Genomic DNA, 22445 nt, shown 5'->3' with positions numbered 1-22445 from the left:
CAGTCCTCTGCTATTCAGGCGGGGGTTCATATAGGATGACGGTTGTGAGCCTCTCCGCATTCGCGGGATCTGAGATCTCTGGGGTTTCGGTGAGTTTCTCTGAAAGTTAGCTGCCGCGAGCTCCGTTCGGATCCTGCGGCCCTCTTCCTCAGCTTCTCGAAGCAAGGGTCTCTCTTCCAGCCATTGCCAGGCCTCCTCCGGGCGGCTGAAGAAGTGCGATTTGCCTTTGAACATCACCTTCAATTTAGCCGGGAAGAGCAGCATATACGATAGATTCATATTCCGGAGTTTCGCCTTGACCGAATCGTACGACCTTCTCGGCTTCTGGACGTCCTGGCTGTAGTCCGGGAAGATCATGATGTGCGTGTTTTCGAAGTTCAGCTCACCCGCCTTCCTGGCTTCACGGAGAATGAGGTCTCTATCTGCGTAGTTCAGAAAGCACGCGATGATCGGCCGCGGCCTCGCCCCCTCCGGAGGTCTCGCCAACAATGCCCGGTGTGCTCTTTCGATAACAAAACAGTTAGAGAACTGGGCATGCGGGAAAGTGGTACGCAGCCAGTCCTGGAGGAAGGCTGCCGTGTCAGTCCGCTCAATGCCCTTCCTAAAGCCCACGAAGCGGAGGTTATTCCTTCGTGCCCTATTTTCGGCGTCATCCACCCTCCACAGCAGCTGTCTGTGGGACGCCTGCAGCTCCGCCATTTCTTTGCGAAGTGTGGCGACGGAGTCCTCCGTCTCCCCGATTCTGGATTCCGCTGTAGTTACCCTCTCAGTGAGGTTGCGAAAGTCCTGACGCAACAGCAACACTTCGGATCCTACTTCACCTATTTTAGTTTCCAGAGCCATTCTGGAGTCTTTGATGTCGATTCTAGAGGCCTGGATCGCCTCCAGGAGCGCGGCCATGTCAGTGTGCTTTTCCGGGGGATTCTGGGGTGGCTCCCTTTGCGATTTCGCCATTGTATAATTTTCAATGGATTCTTGTCGGGCAGATCCGGCAGGCGGATCCCTTTTCCCCATTGCTCTCCACAAGCCAGGCACAAATGTCCAGGAAGTGTAATGCACAGCGGATGGGGGGGGGTCAGTCTCAAAGGCTTCCTCGTAGCTCGCCCGTCCTCACACAGTGTTCACAAAATCGGGCACCCCCGGGCAGCACACAGTGGAAGTCAGGGGAAGATCTCCAAGCAGTATATGCCCAACCGTTAGCACCTACGAGATCGCGTGATGGACCCCCGCTGTTCAGGCCTGCTCTGGTATTCAAGAACCCCCTCGGTGTCCCAGGATCCAAGGGGGGTCCGCTCCGGCCGGGGGCCCCCGCAAAGGCGATCTCCCCACACCCCCGCCGCGACGGATCGTCCGTTGCACTCCAGGCCACCCCACGCCTATTACAGTCACTGGGCGGGGGGGGAAGGGGGGCCCAGGGAAGCGCCGCTCCCGCGCAGACCCCCGACGTTACCACCAGGCCCAGGTTCAGGCTCCCCCGCTCCGAGGTAGAGGCCTCAGATGGGTCCGTCCTCCTCAGCGCCGGGGTAGGCAGGCACTCACCGGGCGTGGAAGCGATGAGCGGGCGCCCGCCTCTCCACCCTCCGGTCTCCTCTGGCACTCGCCTCTGCCCGCCGGCGAGCTCACAGGGTGCCAAGCCGCGTCGCCGCTCCGATCACTGCTGGGCTAGCCGGCTCTCCACAGGCGCCATCTTGACTTCTCAGCGCCGCTCCAGCCTCCGTTGCCTTTCAGGCAGATTTCAAGCTCCGATCGGCAGGGGAACCGGCGGAGCCGCGGTCAGTGCATCCGCAAGGCTTCCGGTTGCCTCCTTACAGGTTTTCAGTCGTTTTGGGATGAAAATGAACGTCGGATTTAAGCGGCGGGCTGAGTCGAGGCACGTCTCACTCCTCCATGCCGCTGGCCACGCCACCCCCACATTAAACTAACCTTGACCAGTTGAGTCTTCATGTTCTAAGTGGAAATACCTGTAGAGTCCATCTGCAGTGGCATGGTTACTCCCAGGTCCATGTTCCACTGTATAGTCCATCCCCTGTAGGGAAATGGACCACCTGAGTAGTTTGGGATTTTCACCCTTCATCTGTGTTAGCCATAAGAGGGGCTTATGGTCTGTCTGAACTAGGAAGTGAGTACCAAACAAGTATGGCGTCAGCTTCTTCAGAGCCCAAATCACAGCAAAGGCCGCCCTCTCAATAGCTGACCAACGTTTCTCTCTAGGGGTCAGCCTTCTGCTAATTAAAGCTACTGGCTGGTCCTGACCTTCATTATTCAATTGTGATAGCACAGCCCCTATCCCCAACTCAGAAGCATCTGTTTGTACAATGAATTCTTTGGAGTAGTTAGGACTTTGCAGAATTGGTGCAGTGCACATGGCCTGCTTCAGGTCATCAAATGTCTTTTGACAGCTGACTGTCTACTGAACTTTCTTAGGCATTCTCTTAGAGGTTAAGTCATTCAGGGGTTTCACTATGGAACCATACCCTTGACAAATCTCCTGTAGTACCCAGTCAGGCCCAAGAAAGCTCTGACCTGAGTTTGGGTAGTGGGAGCAACCCAGTCCAGTATGGCTGGATTTTGCTCTGCAATGGTTGAACCTGGCCTCCGCCTACAAGGTGGCCCAGGTACACAACCTGACTCTGCCCGATCTGGCACATATTAGCCTTGATAGTTAGGCCTGCCTTTTGCAGGGCCTCCAAAACATTTTTCAGGTGGATCAGGTGATCCTCCCAGGTGGAGCTAAAGACAGCAGTATCATCAAGATAAGCTGCAGAATAGTCTTCCAGGCCTGTGAGGACTGTATTCACCAACCTTTGAAATGTGACAGGTGCATTTTTCAGACCGAAGGGCATTACCACAAATTGATAATGTCCACTAGGGATTGAAAATGCTGTTTTTGGCTTTGCATCATCAGCTAGTCTGATCTGCCAGTAGCCAGCTGTTAGATCAAATGTGCTCAAAATTTGGCAGATGCCAACTTATCTCTGAGCTCATCTTCTCTGGGTATTGGATGGGCATCAGTCTTAGTGACTGAATTGAGACCTCTGTAGTCTACACAAAACCTCATCTCTCTCGTACCACCATGGGTGTGAGGTTTGGGTACTAGGACTACTGGACTAGCCCAAGGGCTATCTGTAAGTTCACTTACTCCCAATTCCAACATTTTCTGGACTTCAGTCCTGATACAGTCCCTGACAGGATCAGGTTGCCTGTAAATCTTATTTTTAACAGGCAGACTGTCCCCAGTGTCTACTTCATGAGTGCACCAGGTAGCCTGACTTGGAGTCAGTGAAAACATATGTCTGTATTGTTGCAGATCTTGTCTGCAGTCAGTTTGCTGCTGATCAGTGAGGCTGCCTGCCTAGGCTACTCCATCAACTGATCCATCATCGGTTCTGAGATAGCAGGTAAGAGAGAGGGTCACTCTCTTCCTCCTGTCCTTCATCAGTAGCCATGAGCACGCCCATGTCTGCCCTGTCAACATATGGTTTCAGTCTGTTGACATAAGCACCCTATGGGGGCTCCTGGGAGTTCCAAGATCTACCAAATAGGTAACCTTTCCCTTCTGTTCAATATTAGTGTGGGGTCAACTCCACTTGCCTTGGAGAGCTGCTGGGGCCACAGGCTCCAACACCCACACTTTCTGCCCTGGCTGGTAAACAGTCAGTACAGCCTTTTGGTCATGCCAGGCTTTCTGTGATTCCTGGCTAGCCTCAAGGTTTTTTGTTGCCTTTTCATGTACTCTGCCATCCTGGAGGGGAGACCAAGTACATAGTCCACAATATCCTGTTTAGGGGGTTTGAGAGGTAACTCTCATCCCTCCTTCACCATACAAAGTGGTCCTCTAACAGGATGTCCAAACAAAAGTTCAAATGGGCCGTAGCCAACCCCCTTCTGTGGAACCTCCCTGTATGCAAACAAAAGGCAGGGTAGCAGGATATCCCATCTCCTCCTGAGCTTTTCTGGGAGACCCTTGATCATACCCTTTCAGGTCTTGTTAAATCTTTCAACTAGACCATTGCACTGTGGATGATAGGGTGTGGTGAAGTTGTAGTTCACTCCAAACTCCTTCCACATTGCAGTTAAGTAACTTGACATAAAGTTTGCACCTCTGTCAGAAACTACCTCCTTAGGCAAACCCACTCTTGAGAAAACTCCCAAGAGGGCTCTTGTCACAATAGGTGATGTAGTTGTTCTAAGGGGAATTGCCTTTGGGTACCTGGTGGCATGATCCACTATCACCAGAATAAACCTGTGCCCAGATGAAGTTTCGGGATCCATTGGTCCAACAATGTCAATCCCTACACGTTCAAACGGAACCCCCACCACCGGTAGTGCTATAAGGGAACCTTGGTAGTGCCACCTGATTTGCCACTGGCTTGGCAGGTGACACAGGAGCGACACAACTCCTTGGTGTCTTCAGACAAGTGGGGCCAGTTAAAATGAGGGACAATTCTGTCCCAAGTCTTGTTCTGGCCCAGGTGTCCTGCTATGGGAATATCATGGGCTAGTGTCAAAAGGAAGCTCCTGAATGCCAAAGGTATGACCAACCTCCTGGAAGCACCAGGCTTGGGGTCTCTACTCTCTGAATGCAGGAGCCCTTCATCCCAATTGATTCTATGGGTGCCACTAGCATTCCCTGCAGCCTCAGCAGCAGCTTGCTGTCTAAGGGGTTGAAGAGAAGGGCAGTCCAACTGTGCCTGACTCAGATCTGCCCTGGACGGGCCCCCTGTCCCTAAGAACTCAACCTGATCAGGTTCAAGCTCCTCTGGGACAGTTCCTTCTTCAGGCTCGCAATCAGCTTCCTCAGAAGGCTGATCCTCACTCTGAGTCAGGGGGGGAGGCACTGCCTTAACCCTACTGCTCCTTTTCTTGGTAGGCAACTGGTCCATTATTTCAGAATCCAGTGCCTGTTCAGTGTTAGAAGTTTTGACCTGTGACCTAGTCACTGAAAGGACATGTGCTGAGATTCCTAAAATTTCTGCATGAATCCGAAAATCCACTTCAGACCAGGCGGAAGTCTCTGGTTCATTGCCAAGCAAACATTTTACAGGGAGGTCTGCACTAATCTCATCATTCTTAAGGCCAGTTACCCCTCCCCAGGAGAAATTAACAACTCCCATACTATGGGTAGTACTGACATTGCTGGCATTGGTCACTTGGTAAGTTTCACTAAGTATAACTTGTCCACAATGCCTTTAGCATCGAACGCGGGACGAGACAGGGGTGTCCACTCTCCCCCCTCCTCTATGCCATCGCGCTAGAACCTCTAGCATGCTTGGTTCGGCAAAGGAGTCACCACCTGGCGCTCCAGTTCCCCAGCAGACCACTGCATATCTCACTATATGCAGATGATATGCTTCTATATGTACGGGACCCGGCCGAGAATCTGGACCCCCTACTTAGGTTGTATATCAAATTCGGAGGGTTCTCTGGATTACAAATAAACTGGGACAAGTCCCTGATATTCCCACTAACAGACACGACAACGCCGCACACGAGCGAATATCCGCTCGAATGGCACACAGACCCGGTGCGTTATCTAGGAATCTGGTTCCATCGGGACCCGGAACTAGTGATTAGAACGAATTACGGCAGGGCCATAGACAAGCTGGAAGACAGGGTCAAGAGGTGGATCCAGCTGCCACTGTCGTTGGCCGATCGCACTGCAATTGTTAAGATGGTGATTCTCCCTAAGCTCCTGTATTTATTCAACAATATACCGATACCGCCACCAAAAGAAGTATTTAATCGGATGACTACACTAGTGCTACAACTGATCTGGGCGGGTAAACAAGCGCGCGTGAAACTGTCAGTGCTGACACTACCGCATGCAAGTGGAGGGTGGGGAGTCCCGGATTTACAGTTATACTACCTCTGTGCGCAGGCCCATTACGCAAATTACTGGTATCACCCAACGCCTTACCTAACCCATGTAGCGGTGGAGGAGGGAGATGCCAGCCCGGTCCCACTTGATGCCATCGTCACACACATCAGGCCTCCATTGCATAGCGCAGACATTAACACTATTGATGCTACAAATGCGGCCTGGAGACAGTTGGGCAGATTAGCGGACAAACTTCCTCTATACGCGCCAGCACTACCGTTACATCACCATCCCAATCTCACGGTCACAGCAGAATCAGTTGGCATGAATTTACTAAAACGGGTAGGAATAGTAAATATGGGGGATCTATACAAGGATGGTGTCTTCCTGTCTGAACAAGATTTAGAATGTGTACAAAACCCTACTTTACTTTTTAAATTCACGATGCACAGACTAAAAGGCGCGATCAGGCAACACTATACCACATTCCCGGCGGAACCGCCCGCATTGGAAGCGCTACAGCTTGTTCTGACATCACCCAACACTAAACATCTCGTGTCGCGCCTGTATGCCCACATGCAATCGGAAATCGGTCACGAGGCCACACGTGCACGAGAAAGATGGGACCTGGTTTTAGAGACACCACTTACTGATAAAGACTGGGAGAGCACATGCACATTGACGAGATTACTTACGCCTAATAGCAACCTACGAATTATTCACTTCAAATATATCCATCAGGTGTACTATACCCCAACCAGGCTACATAGCTACGGCCTGCGTGACGATGCAAAATGTAAAAGATGCGGATATGGTTCAGCCGACTTTATACACTTAGCTTGGCATTGCCCTAAGATACAACAATACTGGGCTGAGTTGGTATCTATGTTGTCTGAAATGGTGGGGGTTGCTGTAGAATGTACAGCAAGCTGCTGTTTATTGGGACTGCTGGGTGCAGTGACAGCGACGAAGCGCAGATACTGTGCAGTGGCTCTGTTGCTGGCTAAAAGACAGGTATCTATGCACTGGGAGAGTAAAAATTCACCATCAACTAAACAATGGCTGAGAGATTTGGTTTATTGTCAAGACACTCTAAGCACATATGAAGAAATGTTGCCACTCAGATCTCGGCCTAAGGACTATTGGACATACCTAACAACGTACTTGAATGCGCACAGTGGGGATTAAGTGTGTTCCAGGTGCTTTAAGATTGCTACTGTTGTTACTTTTCTCACTGTACTCACGCTAATTTGGCATCACCTTTTGTAATACCGCAACGAAACATACTGGTTGGGGAGAGCGGAAGTGGAATGATCCAGTTAAGTTGACTTACTGTTTAATGCTTGTACAATATAAAGTAAAACACCGAGACGACATAGCATAAAATACGCGGCCGGCCCTCAGTGGTTGTAGGCGACTTGCTGTGTGATAACGCGCCAATGCAATCCCGGGGCGGGACAGCCCAATGTCCGCATGAAACAGTACGCTGCCGGCCTTACACAGTAAGGATGTGGGCTTTAAAGCTGTGTTATCTTATCACGCATCTATGTAATAAAGGTCTTGGAATTAAAAAAAAAAAAAAAAAAAAGTATAACTTGTCCACGGTCCACAAAGTCAGGTATCATCATTGTGACAGTGGCACCTGTGTCCCTGTAGGCCCAAGCCTTTTTCTCATTGATTAAAGGAGTTTGTCTGTACTTGCCCAGGTTACTGGGACTCACAGAGGAGGTCATAGTCATGCCTCCATCACAGATCAAAACAGCTTGAGTTGGCACTCTGACTAGGCCAGAGTCCATCTCAGTTCGCAGGGTTAACCCTACTACACCCTTCTGTTGAGAACCACCACGTGGAGCTGAACTAGAGGGAACAGTTGCATTAGGGGCAATGGTGGCCGGAGCTGTCTCCTTTTTGGTGCACTCACTAGTACAGTGAGTATTATTCTTAGAATTCGTGCACCATTGTTTTCTTGGACCTTCTTTCTTTTTAGATTGGGGACCCCACCATTAGAAGCTTTTCGGGGACCTTGTGAAGACTTCTGGTATTTACCTTTCTCCCCACCCTTTTGGTCTTGCTTCTTTTGGTCACCACCTTGGTTCTGTACCTTCTGCTTCACCCTGGTGCTGACCCATTTGTCTGCCTTCTTTCCCAATCCTGTATAGTCACACACTTTACTGCCCAGTAACCAGCCCTCCAGAGCCTTAGTATCCCAATCTACAAAGTCAGTCCAGTCCTGAGTCTGTGTCTTCTGGGTATCTCCGAACTGCAACCTATACAGTTCAGTGGTTAGGCCAAACCCATCTATCAGAGCACTTTTCAGGACAGTGTAATTGTCAGCATCCTCTTCTCTGACAGTGAGGAGCTTGTCTCTACCTTTGTCTGCAAAGGAGAGCCACATGATTGCTGCCCACTGCCCTGGTGGTACCTGCTGTACTTTGCAGGCCCTTTCCAGTGCAGTTATCCATTTGTGGATGTCATCCCCAGTCTGATAGGGAGGGACAACCTTGCTTAGGTTTCTATGGTCATAAGACCTATCCCTACCACTAGGGATATTGCTGCCACCATGGGACTCTAGTCCCATCTTTTCTCTCTCTCTCAAGAGCTAGGGTCTCTTTTTCTAAGACTACTTCTTGTCTCCTTATCCTAAGCTTGGCTTCTCTCATCCTAGCTTCATGCTCCCTCTTTTCAGGAGAAGTTCTCCTCCTATGATCAGAGGCAGAGGACCCTAAAGATAAGCCAGAATGGTTGGATTCCACTGAAGGTGATCTTTTCCTTCTAGGCACACCTACAGGTCTACGTGGGGGGTGGAGGGAGGCCCATTTTTGCCCACTTCATCCCTTGGTAGCCCTGTGTTCCCAGGTTCAGGCTACTGACATCATCCTGGTCTGCATTATCATAATCATCAGAGGTCTGGTGGGGCACCCCACTGGAATCATCTTCTGCTGATGTATGCTCCCCATCCCCATTACCCAGTCTATCAGGATCTGATGCTTTTTCCAAGTCATCTAACACTAATATTGCTATGAGGTGTTGGGTGGTGGGACTTTGTCCTTGCTTTAATTATCTTATGGAACACAGACCCCTTGGCTGACATCTGGCATAGACCCACAAGGTCCTGCCTTTAAAGCCATGACTAGTGAGGTGTGGTGTGTGCACCTACCTACACTACTTGGTTTCCTACTAAACCTCTCTAGTAGTTGTAGTCAGGGTGTGCTAAGCCCTTAACACCTACAACTTCTAAGTTCAGTAGAACTTATGTATTTTAAGCTTGATTTATATGTACCTACTGGTACTTAATGTGATTTTTCAAATTATATTCTCAAGATTATTTAGTAAAACAATGCAAGCTCTAATCCCACACGCTGCACACCAATGTGAGAAGTTGGCCTGGCATATGATGTCCACTATTCTAGTGGGCACCTTGCACCAGTCCAAACAACCCTTATTGATGCTAGGTTTAAAGTCAACCTTTATAGAAAGCTATCCTAGTGGTAGCTGTGGAGAGCAGCCTTCAGGTTAAGACTTAGAGGCGAGTTAAGCTAGTTGTTTTACCTATTATAATCTCTTGAATGACCAAATGAAAGTACACCACACAAGGTATTTATCAAATATATATGTATTTATTCTAAACACAACCCCTCTGGACTCTTTATGAGGTCAGAGGTAAAAGTACAATACAAGGAACTTAATTAGCAAACGATAAGTTGCACAGTATACGTTATGCCCTAGGGGCCTCACAAGCATATACTAAAATAGTGGTATAAGAACCATGTGAAGGTTAGAAAGCAGGCCTGTAGAACTGCGGGGGCTACCAGGAACCACCCAAGGTAGGGACCCAGGAGGCCCACGGGGGACGCGTGCAGTGTCTAAACACAGCCGCGGATCACCATTGACATTCCATGGAGTACGAACAGTTTACAATTTTAAAGATTAAGGGCACTAAGAGGTGAACTACGGTGGAACCCTTTTAGACTAGGACACTTCGAGAGTCAAGACCCACGGGAGAACCGGAGTACTCGTGTTACCTCACCCAGGGAAGCCGGGTGCATAGGTGTCTTTTGGTGTCGGGTTTCGCCGTCGATTTCTATGGAGAGCTGCGAAGAAATGCTGCAGGCGACCAGAGGAAAAGTGGCCGGGTGGATCCAAGGGTGAATCGGAGCTGTGAAGAATCTGAAAGCAGAGGGGACAGAGTCTGGGTCACTAGCCAGTGACCAGGATGGCGATAGGAAGATGCCAACCAATGTTGGGTGTTTTCAGGTGATAGAGGTGAAGCTTGACTCTTCAGCCACAAGGTCCAGGAGGCGTCGACGATGACCAGAAACTGGATTCGAGCTGTCCCACAAAGGATCTTGAGTGCTGCAGCATCAACATCCGGATTGGACCTAACAAGCCTTGGCAACAGCAATCCACGCAAGATGATACGATTGGCTTCGGTGCAGACCAGCAAGGTCTGAGGGACTCCTCCTTTGGAGAGGAGTGAGAGCACCTCTGGAACAACCAGGAAAGCTCAAGAAACAAAGGATTGTTCTTCGTGGGGGCTCACTAGCCAACGGACTAGGAACCGCGAAGGGGCCTTGAGCGGAAATGCACAAATCGGGCCCACAAGACACTCGTGGAGTGTAGGCCCCTGAGCTTCTGTGCAAAAGGTGCTCGGGGCAGGGGCTTCAAATACCCCAATGCACAACTTTGGGATACCTAGTTAAGTAGGTGCAGTTGCAAAAATGCTGGATGTCCAGGAGTTCCGGTCCTACGTCTCTCGTGTCAACTACGGGTCTCAGCTTTGCTGGGATCTCGGGTCAGCTTCAGAGATGTCTGGAAGTCCGTGTCCTGTGTTGCAGGTTCTTCGGGATCCGGCGGGAGTCTCGAAAATGCAGACCGACAAAGATGCTTTTGGTGCCTGTTTGGGCAGGGTGGTCACTCCTTGACCACAAGGGAGATTTCTTCCGTCTTCCAGTCGATATGGAATGTCGAAGGTCCAAGATATATGTTGCAGAGTTTCGTCCAGGGTAATCTAAAGTCCTATGGACTGGGATCCTATTCTTATAGCAAGTTTAGGGGTTGGACTAACTCTAGGGTCCTACCCATGGGTGGACCTGGGGAGGGGGTGGTTACACCCCTTCCCCTTTGTCCAGTTTCGCGTCAGAGCTGGGGCTGAGTGCCCCAGCAACCGGTTTGAACTGGGAAATGCATTGAGCACCTTCTGTGCCTCAGGCAGTGTCTGAAAAGCATTCACTAAATGCAACCCACCCTGCCCCAACACACTAAAGCCTGTCTGGGGAGGTGCCAGCACCTACCTGGACAGGAAACCTATCGTCCAGGCCTCCCCTGCCGGAGTTTTGTCCAACACCAGGAGGTTAGACTTGTGTCTGTGGTAGCAGCATCCATTTTGTGATGCTGGGGCTCTGTTTAACTTTAACCGGGTATAAAAGTATGTACATGTCTTCTCTCTCTAGAAGGGTTAAATGCCACCCCGCCGCCAGAACTGGCGGGGGTAGTATTCCAAAGTGTTTGAAACCTTACACAACATGTTTTGATGAAGCCAAACCAAAGTTAGCATTAACCGTGAGGATTATAATGCACTTAAGAGTATATGTTATGGCTATATCATAGAACAGCTTTAAGGAGATATTTTCGAAAGCTGCAGAGGGGCTCAGCTCATGCTAGGGCACCCTCTCACACAAAACCAAACACTCTGCCTTCAGGATTGTCAAGGCCTGCAACAGGAGCGACTTATAGGTTACTATGTGTCTATATATAAAGGTAGATATAGGTATACTATATCTAAGTAAGGGGTGCTTACACCACCTTACCCAGGCTGCAAGTGCAGACCTGTGGTGTCAGTTTGGAGAGCTAACCAGGGGTGGCATAATACATGCTTCAGCCCCTGGTAGGCCTCTGGGGATACCTATGCCCTTGGTACCTAAGGTACCATATACAGGGACTCATAAGGGTGACCCAGTAACCAATCTGGTATGTACCTAAAGTACATGGTATCAATTTAGAGAGAGAACAGCTAGGCTATGGTCCTGATTAGCAGGGCCACAGCCATACCCAAGTCGAAAAACCAGTGAAACACAGCAAAAAGTGGGGGTAACCATAGGAAGCAGACCCTACTCTCCCACAATGCAGAGGTTCCCTCATCTCATCGGATAACTTTGACGATGGGGTGAAGTCGAAAACCTCTTTGACTTCTTATCCTTCTTATGCTTGTGGACTTACCGAATGCCCAGACACGACCAATCCCGGGACTTACCTCTTGACCGGGATCAAGGCTTTTGCATGTCAAGCAGCAAGGAGCTTGAGGGATCGCTCGCTCAAGGGCTTGGGATACATGGAGCAACAATTGATGTAGGTCTTGGCATCATGGTTGCGTTTGAAACACCAAAGAAAGACGAGGTGTGGATCCGTCACAGACATTTGCCAGTGACAGGCACCAACAAGGCTTGAAATCAGCCTCATGGACATCCCCGCCACACCGAGATAATGTCTCAAACATTTTCCACAAAAGGGTTAAATAAAAGGTCAGTCAAAAAGTGACTGGGGGGAACTCTTATTCAGATCCGTGCTGACTGGCACTGAAAGAAAGGAACTGACATCATAGTGCTGGGGTGGCACCAATATAGGTACCGCGCATGTCACTTTTGGTATAGACGATGCCGATGACGCCACGCGGAACCAAGCGATGCCACCTACCGACACGCAGGGATAATGCATATGAAAAATTTCAGGATGCAGTCTGATGCCTGGCTATAATTCTAAGGTAAGGAATCTGTGCCCAGAAGTCTCATTCAGATGTTCCAAATACCACACTTGTCTGGCCTAGTCCAGAACCACTAGGCTGACTTGAACCCAGTCGTTTCTGATCTTAGTAGCTTTGGGCAGGAGATGTAGCGACAGAAAGGAGTACAGGAGTCCTGACATCCAATTTAGGTGAAAGGCATTCCTGAGTGAGAACTGCTTTGGGAACTTAAACAGGCAAAAGGTGGGACTAAAACTCATTCCCTTTTTTAGAGACAGGTGGAAATCCTTCAATGCCAAGCAAATCACCCGCAGCTCCAACAGGGTGATGTGGAGGCGGGTTTCTGCCAGACACCAGAGTCCTCTGATCTCCACCTCTCTAAGAAGACCTCTTGAATCCAGCAACGATGTATCTGTCATGACCGTTAGCTCTTAGTGGGCAGAGAGAGGGGTCTGCCACTGGTCCAACTGTCTTTCAGCACACAAGCCTGTAGATCTATCACAGTCCTCTCCAATACCCTGGTGGAATCCACAATGCTCACGTGGTGCTGAACCCACTGACACTTCAGATCCCGTTGCAGAGTCTGCAGGTGCCACCTGGCGTGGAGCAGCAGAAGGGTGCAAGAGGCCAAGAAGCCTCAGAGCAAATCTCATTGAGACCTTGAAACATCTGGATATTAGCCCAAATATCCTAAACTATTTAAAGCAGAAGGCTCTGCACAAAAATGTGTTTAGAATTTTTCCAACAAAAGGGAGCGTGTGTGAAGGAGTCATATGTGACCTCAGTACATTGATGGAACTTCCGAGAGACGTCAACAGGTCAGTCGCTGTTGGGAAGTGGTTAACAACTGTTTGTCTAAAGTCTGAAGGATAGCCTAGAACTAATGCAGGGTCACTGATGGACCACTGAATTTGGGTTGTTTCAGGACTAAAGTGTGACTATTCTTGCGGAGAGTGGCAAGAGGGAGGGGAGCAGTGTTTCGGCTTTCTGTGCTTTTTTATTTGAACTTATCTGATTTCTTTAAATGTGGTGAGTATCTCTCTTCGGCCCTGGGAGTGGGTACACATTTCCCTGTCTTTGAATGGGATTGGGCCATCTGAGCCTTCCTACAATGCTCTGCACCAGAGTTTGACCGTCAGATTTTGGGTAGCCTTCAAATTAATCCAAGAAGCGTCGTGCATGACCTTGATTAATGTGAGGATCCCAGACACCAGAGACAGACCTTGTGAAGGTTCCTCACTGACATCTGTAAGTGGCAGTCCTAAAAGGCTTCAAACCCTGTCCTTTTGAGGGGAGAAATGTTCCTTGCACTCTGGAAAAACTGTAGGAAAAAGTTTTCTGTCAGGTGACAGACGCAAGGGAGTGAGCTCCAGATCACCGCCAGAAGGCACAGTAAGAAAGAAACAGATGTGTATCTGCATAATGTGCCACCTACCAGTGTTTGAGGGAAATTGCTGAAGAAAAAATCTCCGGATCTAGTCTGGCACCTGGGGGCATTCACAAAGTGAGTATCTGTAGGAAGGGATGATCCTTCTAGCATGGTTACCCCCACTTTTTGCCTTGTGTATGTGTGTTTTTAACCTAGTCTGACTGGTTTCCTGCTAATCAGAACCCCCGTTATTGTGCTTTCACCCCTAAATTGACCATGGTAAGTACTTTTGTACCTCCACAGTTGGCTACTGGTATACCTTTGTACATCCATAGTATAAGGGCATGGGTACACCAGGGGTCTCCCATGGGCTGCAGCATGTATTGTGCCACTCATGTCAGTCCACTTAAACAGTGACTTTAGGCCTGCCATTGCAGCCTGTGTGAGTTGGTCCTTGCACCTCTCATGACAGATATAAGTTTCCTTATAACTAAGGTCACTGCACTTACAACATATAAGTCACCCCTATGGCAGGCTCTCCAGTACTGAGGGCAAGATGCTTGATTCTAGGTGTGAGGGTGCCCCTGCATGAGCAGGACACCCCTACAAAGCACAGAGTAGATTCTACAGGCTTTATAAGTGCGGTCAGCCATTTTAAAACATATAGTGGTCTTCAGTCATTACGAGATGTCTAACTATATAGTGCGGAATGAGGGTGGGAGATGTTTGGGATGAGTCAGGAATGGTGGAATCTCCCTCTTGCGACGTAAAACCACCCATCACCTACAGTCACTAATTTCCTTACATGTGCACAAGAGAAAAGAGTTGAGCTTATTACGTGCTGGCAAGAATAATTCTTTTCTTTTCTTAAATATTCTAGATAAAGTGCACAACAGTAAGTATTTTTTCCCCATGTGTCCTATTACCCACACAAATTTTCCTTCTACATCTGTGATAGTTTATTACCCCCGAGGGGTGTTTCAATTGAAGCCTCACTGTCCATCCCATGAGTAATCAACTTGGTTGTCACAGAAAAAACACCAAAACGTCTCCTCTGTTGAAGGAACAACCACGTGGTGTGAGACATGTTAAAAAGAAGGCCCATCATTTTTTAATCTACCCAACTTACCTCCAGCGGTTGCCAACAGAGTCCTGACGCAAGGAAACTGGAGATAGAAAAAAAGAAGATTAGAAGAAATCAGGAGTCAAAGACAGCATTTTTTGTATTTCTTTTGTTTTGATTGCAAGAAATAAAATCAACATTGCAAAACAACAATTTAAGAAGCAACTGAAGTCATATTTCTGAACCAGTCTCCCTTAAGACCCTATCTCGTTTAGCATTGCAACATCTCCCCTTAATGTTCAGTATTGTACTCGTTCACAATTTCATGTTTTGTGCCACTGCTAGCAACCACTGCCCCTTCTAGGGGTGAGCTTGTGCTGCTATGCTTATTGCCTCATGTTGCCTTGCCCTAGCCTCCTGCCTAACAGGCTTTGCTCTGTGTTAGTACCCTCTCATGAGTTGAAGGGCAGTTTACAGACTTAAACAGACAATTTTAAAGGCCACTTTTTGAACCAGTATTTGCTATTTCACTGGACAGATTTCAAACTCTTTAGGCATTCATCAAAGGAAGTCTATTTGTATGTACAACAAAGAAGGGTAAATTACATTTTCTAAAAAATATTTGTGTGTATATTATATATATTTATTTATTTTCAGTGAAAAAACAAAGGTTCACCCATACACTCACACAGACAGACACTCACACATACAGACTGTCCACACCAACTTACTCACACTTATAGCCGCTCCCACATCCACTCACTCACCCATACAGTCCATAACACAGCCACTCATTCACCGATAAAGCTATTTACACATCCACATATTCTGCCATTCAATCACTGACATCGCCACTCACATATGCATACAACCACTCATACACCAACTTAGTTACCAATACTGTCACTAACAAAACCAGTCCCTCACCTATACAACCACTCACACACCCACTCACCCATCCAATGCATTCAGTCACACACTTTTCAATACAGCTACTGACACCACCGCTTATTAACACATTCAGAGACTCACATAGCCACACATATATCAATACACTTACACTCTCTGGATGATGTCATCAGTGATGTCATTAGAGATAAAAGTGATGTAACTGGCCATGTCATGAGTGATGTAATATGTGAGGTCCTAAGCAGTGCATTGCGGGGTGCAAGTTATAGTTAGTTCAGCTAACTAAAACTGCTAAATTTCTTTGTTTTTTTACGAGTGAAATCTGAGCCTAACAATAAAAGCCCTGTAAACTTTGGTTGTTTGTATCAGTGAATTTTGAAGTTTTTTAAATTCTACTTCCTAACTATAACATCCCTATAAACTTTGTTTTTTTTCAGTGAATTTGTACGTTTTTTAAAATTCTATTTCCTAACTATAACGTCACTACAACCTTTGATTTGTTATGTGAATTTTTAGGGTTTTCTAAATGCTAATTTCTAACTATAACATCCCTGTAACTTTTGTTTTTTCAGTTATTTCCCTGTTTTTCTTTTAACGCTGCAGGGCCAGGCCTACGGCAAACCTCGAAAAAAGGCAGCGGAGCCCTGTACATTGGCAAAAACTATCATAAAGTCAACAAGTAATAGTAGAGTAAGCTGGGTTTAAGATGTAGTGTTCTTTGAAGAGGTGAGTGATGAACTCCTTCCTAAATTGGATCAATGCTGGTGTGGCTGTGATAGATATAGGGTGCTGTTCCAGATCCCAACCACAAAGATGAAAAAGGCCTGATGTCTTGTCTTTTCATTTTTATACTTCTTAGTCAGCAGTCTGCAGTCTGATGGTGTTCTGGCTGCAGATGTATGAGGAACACCAGATTTGTTGAGTGTGTCTGCAAGATGTCTGCTGGTTGTGATGGCTGTGTAAAATAATGCAGATAGTTTTGAAGATGGTGCGGGCCGGCTAGGGAAGCCAATGGAGTACCATCAATTTGAGGAATGGAATGCCATGAAAGGATAAGGGACTGTCCTAAAATGGCCAGAAACAACTGGCAAAGCAGGTATAGTGATCGCAGCGTGTCCACAAATTAACTGTTCAGTAGCTGAATCACAATGGGCAGGAATGGGTGCCAAAAACGACGGGAAGAATATTGTAGGCAAAAAACACAGGGAATCAAAGGAAATTCCGGCTTTTCAGAGGAAATGCACTCTAGCTATGTAGTCTGTCTGGCTAGCTATAAAGCAAAGCTGCCAGAATTGAAATTAAACTTTAGTACTACTCGCATTTACAGGCCTCTAACATCTTCAAGTAACTCTCTGTTATCACATTTTTGTTTGTCACCTGCGTTCCGGGCCCCCACTGCCCAACCTGCACCAGAACTGTTAGAGGAATTGGAGATCTTCTTTAATGAACAAGTTATTTACATTCGGTACAGTTCTTTCTGGCAGAGATGATCTAGCCAGCAGATTCCTCACCTTTCGTACATTCCCCAGGAGTAAGAATAGATCCGGAAACGTTTCCATACTACCTCTGCGCACTGGAAGGTGGCACGATGCAGCTCCACACTGACACTGTTCCGCTCCTCCAGTGACATGCGGGGCCTATGTAGACACCACTCCCGTGCGTTGACGATTGAGAATGTCCACACCCCCAGATGTGGAGCCCCAAAAGCAAATTGATAGACCAGTGAGCAGATTCCTAGGCTTGGTATTTTATTAATTGATAGAGTCCAAACACAAAATGGGAGGATGAAAGGTTAATTGAGGAACTTGCAGCTGGATAGTGTCTCTATCAGAAAGTGCATTACTGACGGTTATGTAACTTGTTCTTCTGATAGAGACTTCTAGCTGCAGATTCCTTACCTTTTTAATTGATTCCAAAGCAGTACCTAATAGGAGGTGGGCTGTGAATGGACTCAAACCAGAAAGTATTGCAGGACAGAGAGGGCAAAGTGCCCTTCTTGGCGGACTTGGTTGTTCAGACAATAGTGCTTTGTTAACATATGGAGAGAGTCCCACGTACCTGCCTGGCAGATGGTTAGGACAGGGACTCCGCGTGCCAACGCAGTAACAGCAGCTCTGGCCCTGGATTATTGGGCACACAGCCCTTTTGGAGGTTGCTTCTTTGCCAATGTGTAGAAAATCATAATGCAGAACACACTCAAGTTTGAATCCGTACACTTCTGCAAAGCCTTGCCTTTTTTCACTCTGGTGAACCCCACCAGGAGCTGATCATCTGCCTCGTGGTCTTTGGTTCGATCAATGTAGGTGAACACTCTTTTGGGATTCAAGTGGTGGAGTCTCTCCTACTCCTTAGAAGGGTGAGACGGAGCATAGAATGCCGTCAGGTTGATGGTCTGACAGGTGTGAAACAGCATCACAACTTTCGGTAGAAAGGATGCCAAAGTTCGCAGAACCAGTTTATTGGTAAGGTATGGTGGCTGGACACACAGAGCCTGAAGCTCACTTACACGCTGTGCCTAGGTAACGACAATTAGGAAGCCACAGGGGGCAACTGAGGAGTGGCTCAGAGTACAAATTAAATAAATAAGGGCAAAATTGAGGTTCCATTGGGGAAACATAATGCTGCAGCCCTTTCAAAAACCTCATCACAACCTGTGATTTAAATAATGAAGGCTGATCAGGCAATCGCAGGAAGACTGGAAGGGCCGAAAGATAACTTTTAACAGTGACCAAAGCATAACCTTGCCAGGCAAGATAGAGAACAATTAACAGGACATCAGACAATTGAGCCTGGAGGGGGCCAATCTAGCGTGCGCTTCACCAAACCACATATTTGTCCCAGCGATTGCCGTATACAGTCTTTGTCAAGGGACGCCTGGCTGCCAAGACTAACTACCTCCAGAAGGACATTGAAGGCACTAAGCATCAAGTGAATGGCCTCCAGCTCCAGAAGGTTGATATGGAGCCAAGACTCCGCATCTGTCACCACTGTCATCTCCTGATTGGGAAGCGAGAGGGATCTGCTGTTGACCCAATCTTGGTCCAGGAGCAACCACTGCAGATCTTTAACAATCTCCTCCGAAATCTAAACATGGTCAGAGTGGTCCCCCAGATGTTGGGGCTACTGGGACTTCAGATCTCACTGCAGAGCCCCTGTATATATCAGTCCCAGCAGCCTCAGAGTTGACCTCACTGAAATCCAAGAACAAGGCTATGGTTGAGTCCGCCCTGGTAGTATCATCTTACCAGGGTGTGGATAGGCGCCAATGATGAAGTATGTCACGATAAGTAAGTGAGGCGTCTACTCCAAAATCTTTGGATACCCCATTAGAAGTAAGAAAGCAAACAGAGAGTACGCTTGACATCTTGTTATGAAGAGGGAACCAGATAAAGTTCCAAGAAACCCTTGTTTAATCAGTTGCCTGTGTGATTATAATGTTCGGTAGTGGGAGAGTGCAACGGATTTCACTTTATCTTGCTCTCCATAAGTGATTACACATTTATGGCAGATGGCACGCATGGAGAGCAGTAGCTGGATGGCAACTAGGCACTGATGGAGTTAGATAAAGGCGACCGAACCTGTGAAGTACTGGGAGGGAAAGAGGAGAAGAGCACAGTGCAGCCCTCTCAGCTCCAGGACATGAGGACAGCTTAAGTACCCAGTAATGGGATTTGCTTTTCCAAGTCAACAGGCTACCAGTTTCAGAACTCTATGGAACCACTGAGAATGTTAGGGGGAAAAACACTGCCTCAAAAATGTAGGATTCGTTCCATTATTTACAGATGGTTTTTGTAAAGTGGTGCGAGCCACCAAGGTAGCATCAGGGAGCTGGTTCATTCATGCCTGTTTTTATTAATTTAAAAAAAATGTATTTTGAGGTTTCATAGAGCGCGAACTTGACCTGTGAGGGCATCAGAGCGCTTTACAAGTTCATAGAATAATACAGAAAAGACAGTTATCACAAAAGACCAATACATCGGAGAGCTATACAGAATCAAGGGTCATATGGTAGGCAGGGTGTCAAAGGGTACTGTGCAATGGAGGGAGGGGGTGCTGGGTACTAGAGGGAAGGGTGAAAACTGTACATAGGATCATTTTACAGATTAGAGGGTCATACAATAGGCAGGATATTGCAGGGGAGCTTTACATTAGGAGACGGAAAAAGAAAACTATACAACAAGGTAATTTACAGAGTCGAGGATCATACAATAGGCAGGTTATCACACTGGTACTAAGTCTCTCGGTGGCTGTGGAGTGGGTTTAGCCTAAGCATTTACTCATGAGGAAGGATTTAGCCTCTTTTTTGAAGCGTGTCAGGGAGTGGATTCTTCTGATGTCAGGAGGGAAGGAGTTCCATATTCTTGGAGCAGTCGATTGTAGTTTTTTTTTTCTTAAAGCGTGCAGGCCGGAATAGGAAGGCATTTGTCGATCGTGAGTTTCTGCTTCCTACGGATATCACAAGCTTCTGTGCTAGATATGCCGGGGAGTTAGAGTGTAAGGCCTTGTGCGTGATGCATGCCAGCTTGAGGTGAATCCTAGCCACGAGGGGAAGCCAGTTCAACGCTTTCAGGTGAGGAGTGATGTGATCGAATTTTCTAGAGCCTGTAAGTAATCTGGTGGCTGCGTTGAGGCAGGCTTTTAAGGGTGCCAGAGAGACCTTGGGTAAACCGGAGAGGGTGGAGCAACCATATTCCAGCCGAGAGATAACTAATGATTGGACTGCAAGTTTTAGGTCAGGAGCAGCTAGAAAGGGTTTCAGTTTCCATAGGTAGCTCAGGTGGAATCTGGCAGATTTGGCCATTGAGTTGATGTGGTCTTGCATGTTTAGGTTGTAATCCAAGATAATTCTCAGTGATTTGGCCGAGTCCACAATGGTCGGGGGACAGTTTAAGGCTCTGATAGCTTTGATCCATGTCTGGATCTCAGAGTTGCTCCTGGGCGGGGAGATTAGAAGGAACTCAGTTTTATTAGGATTGAGTTTGAGTTGGTTTGAGGATAGCCATCGGACGGTCTGCTTCAGGGCCTCCTTCAAGGTGAGGATCTCCGCAAGAGATGAGATTTTTATGTAGATCTGAGTGTTATCAGCGTACATATGGAAGGAGATATTTGCAGTGCGAAAGACTTCGGCAAGGGGTTCTAAATAGAGACTAAAAAGGGTGGGGGACAACGTTGATCCTTGAGGGACTCCCACCGTGACCACGGAGGGGGCAGAAAGTTCGCCATTGATTAGGAATCTCTGAGATCGGTTTTGGAGGTAGGAACTAAACCAATCGAGTACTGTGCCATCTAACCCCATCCTAAGTTTGAGGCGTTCGAGTAGCATCTCGTGGTTGACAGTATCAAAGGCCGAGGATAGATCAAGGAGGATTAGGAGACAGGTTTTGTCTTGGTCAAGGGCTTGAAGAGCATCATCGACAATGTGGAGCATGGTGGTTTCAGTGCTATGTCCCGGTCGGAAGCCGGATTGGCAGTCTTCGAGTAGATGGAAGTTGTTGATGTGGTGAAAAGCTGTATTTGAACACACTTTTCCAGCACTTTCGCCAAGAGGGGAATGTTGGAAATTGGTCTAAAGTTATCTGGGGAGGCTGGGTCCAGCATCGGCTTTTTCAGCACTGCTTGCTGCTTTTTTCTGCGTCAGTGCTCTGTGAAGCAGGATGAAAGACAGCAAGAAACATTAAATTGTCTAGGCACATCATTGAGACATGAGTGGTGTTTCCAGCTTTTATCATACTTCTTGCATAATGGGGGGGCATGGCCGAGCTGGCGACCGTGATGCCGCCTGACTGAGGAGCTCTGGAGCCATCGAAATACTTGAAATGAAATTAAATGAAAAATTGCACTTGTATAGCGCGTAACTACCCGGAGGCCTCGCAGCGCTTTGGGCGCCTTACCACGCATTATTGAGAACATTTCAGCCCTAATGCATAGCACCATTCTCCTGAGGCCCCGGTGCGCCAAGTGTGGTGCCTCATGCTGTCGTTATGCGAGTTCGATCCAGTGCCGCTCCCGGGCCTGATGCGTCCCTCGGAGGCCCTGAGTCGATAAGGGACTCGGGTGAGCCTGAGCGTGGAGCCCTGGGCGCGCGCGCCGGGATCGGTGGCTCTGTAGCAGTGCCAATGCCGCCACGACGGACAGAGATCCTCTGGGGCTACCACCCGGAATGCGCACATTGCAATTTCGGCGCTACTATCGACCCCGTAGAGGTATGCTCCTTCCCCATGCAGGCTGCGGAAGGCGGTGACGGATCTCCGACCCTGCTCTGATGGTGATATGCAGCTAAGGCTTGCTGATAGCCGAATGTAGGCTCCTGCTCCTATGGATTGTGATCTCCTGCACCGTGAGTACGGCCCCCATGCACCCTGCAAATCAACTCAGCCTGTTCACTTATTCAGGCTCTTCCTGAATCCTGGTCAGGACCCGCAATAACTAAACGGCGCATTGGCTGACAGTTCGTATCCTGAGTTCCTGCCTGGACAGTGCGAGCATACCGTAGTGCACCTGTGACCCCTGCCTGGGGTGCTTTTCCTGCCTGGCCTCGGTTGGCGGCTCG

General features: G+C 48.1%; 1 protein-coding gene across 9 annotated transcripts in view; it reads right to left on the bottom strand.

Annotated features, from left to right (window-relative positions):
• The window catches only part of LOC144798737 (uncharacterized), a 1654679-nt gene that overhangs the window by 558518 nt on the left and 1073716 nt on the right, over nt 1–22445 (bottom strand). For all 9 annotated transcript variants that reach the window (XM_078669761.1, XM_078669751.1, XM_078669755.1 and 6 more), the window contains one exon: nt 15053–15089. In XM_078669761.1, coding sequence (XP_078525887.1) covers nt 15053–15089 — 37 coding nt within the window. The remainder of the gene's footprint in view (nt 1–15052; nt 15090–22445) is intronic.

This window comes from Lissotriton helveticus, chromosome 12 (assembly GCF_964261635.1).
Source record: "Lissotriton helveticus chromosome 12, aLisHel1.1, whole genome shotgun sequence".
Classification (NCBI taxonomy): domain Eukaryota; kingdom Metazoa; phylum Chordata; class Amphibia; order Caudata; family Salamandridae; genus Lissotriton; species Lissotriton helveticus.
Note: the sequence above shows the minus strand (reverse complement) of the source record. Positions and strands in the feature narration are given on the sequence as shown.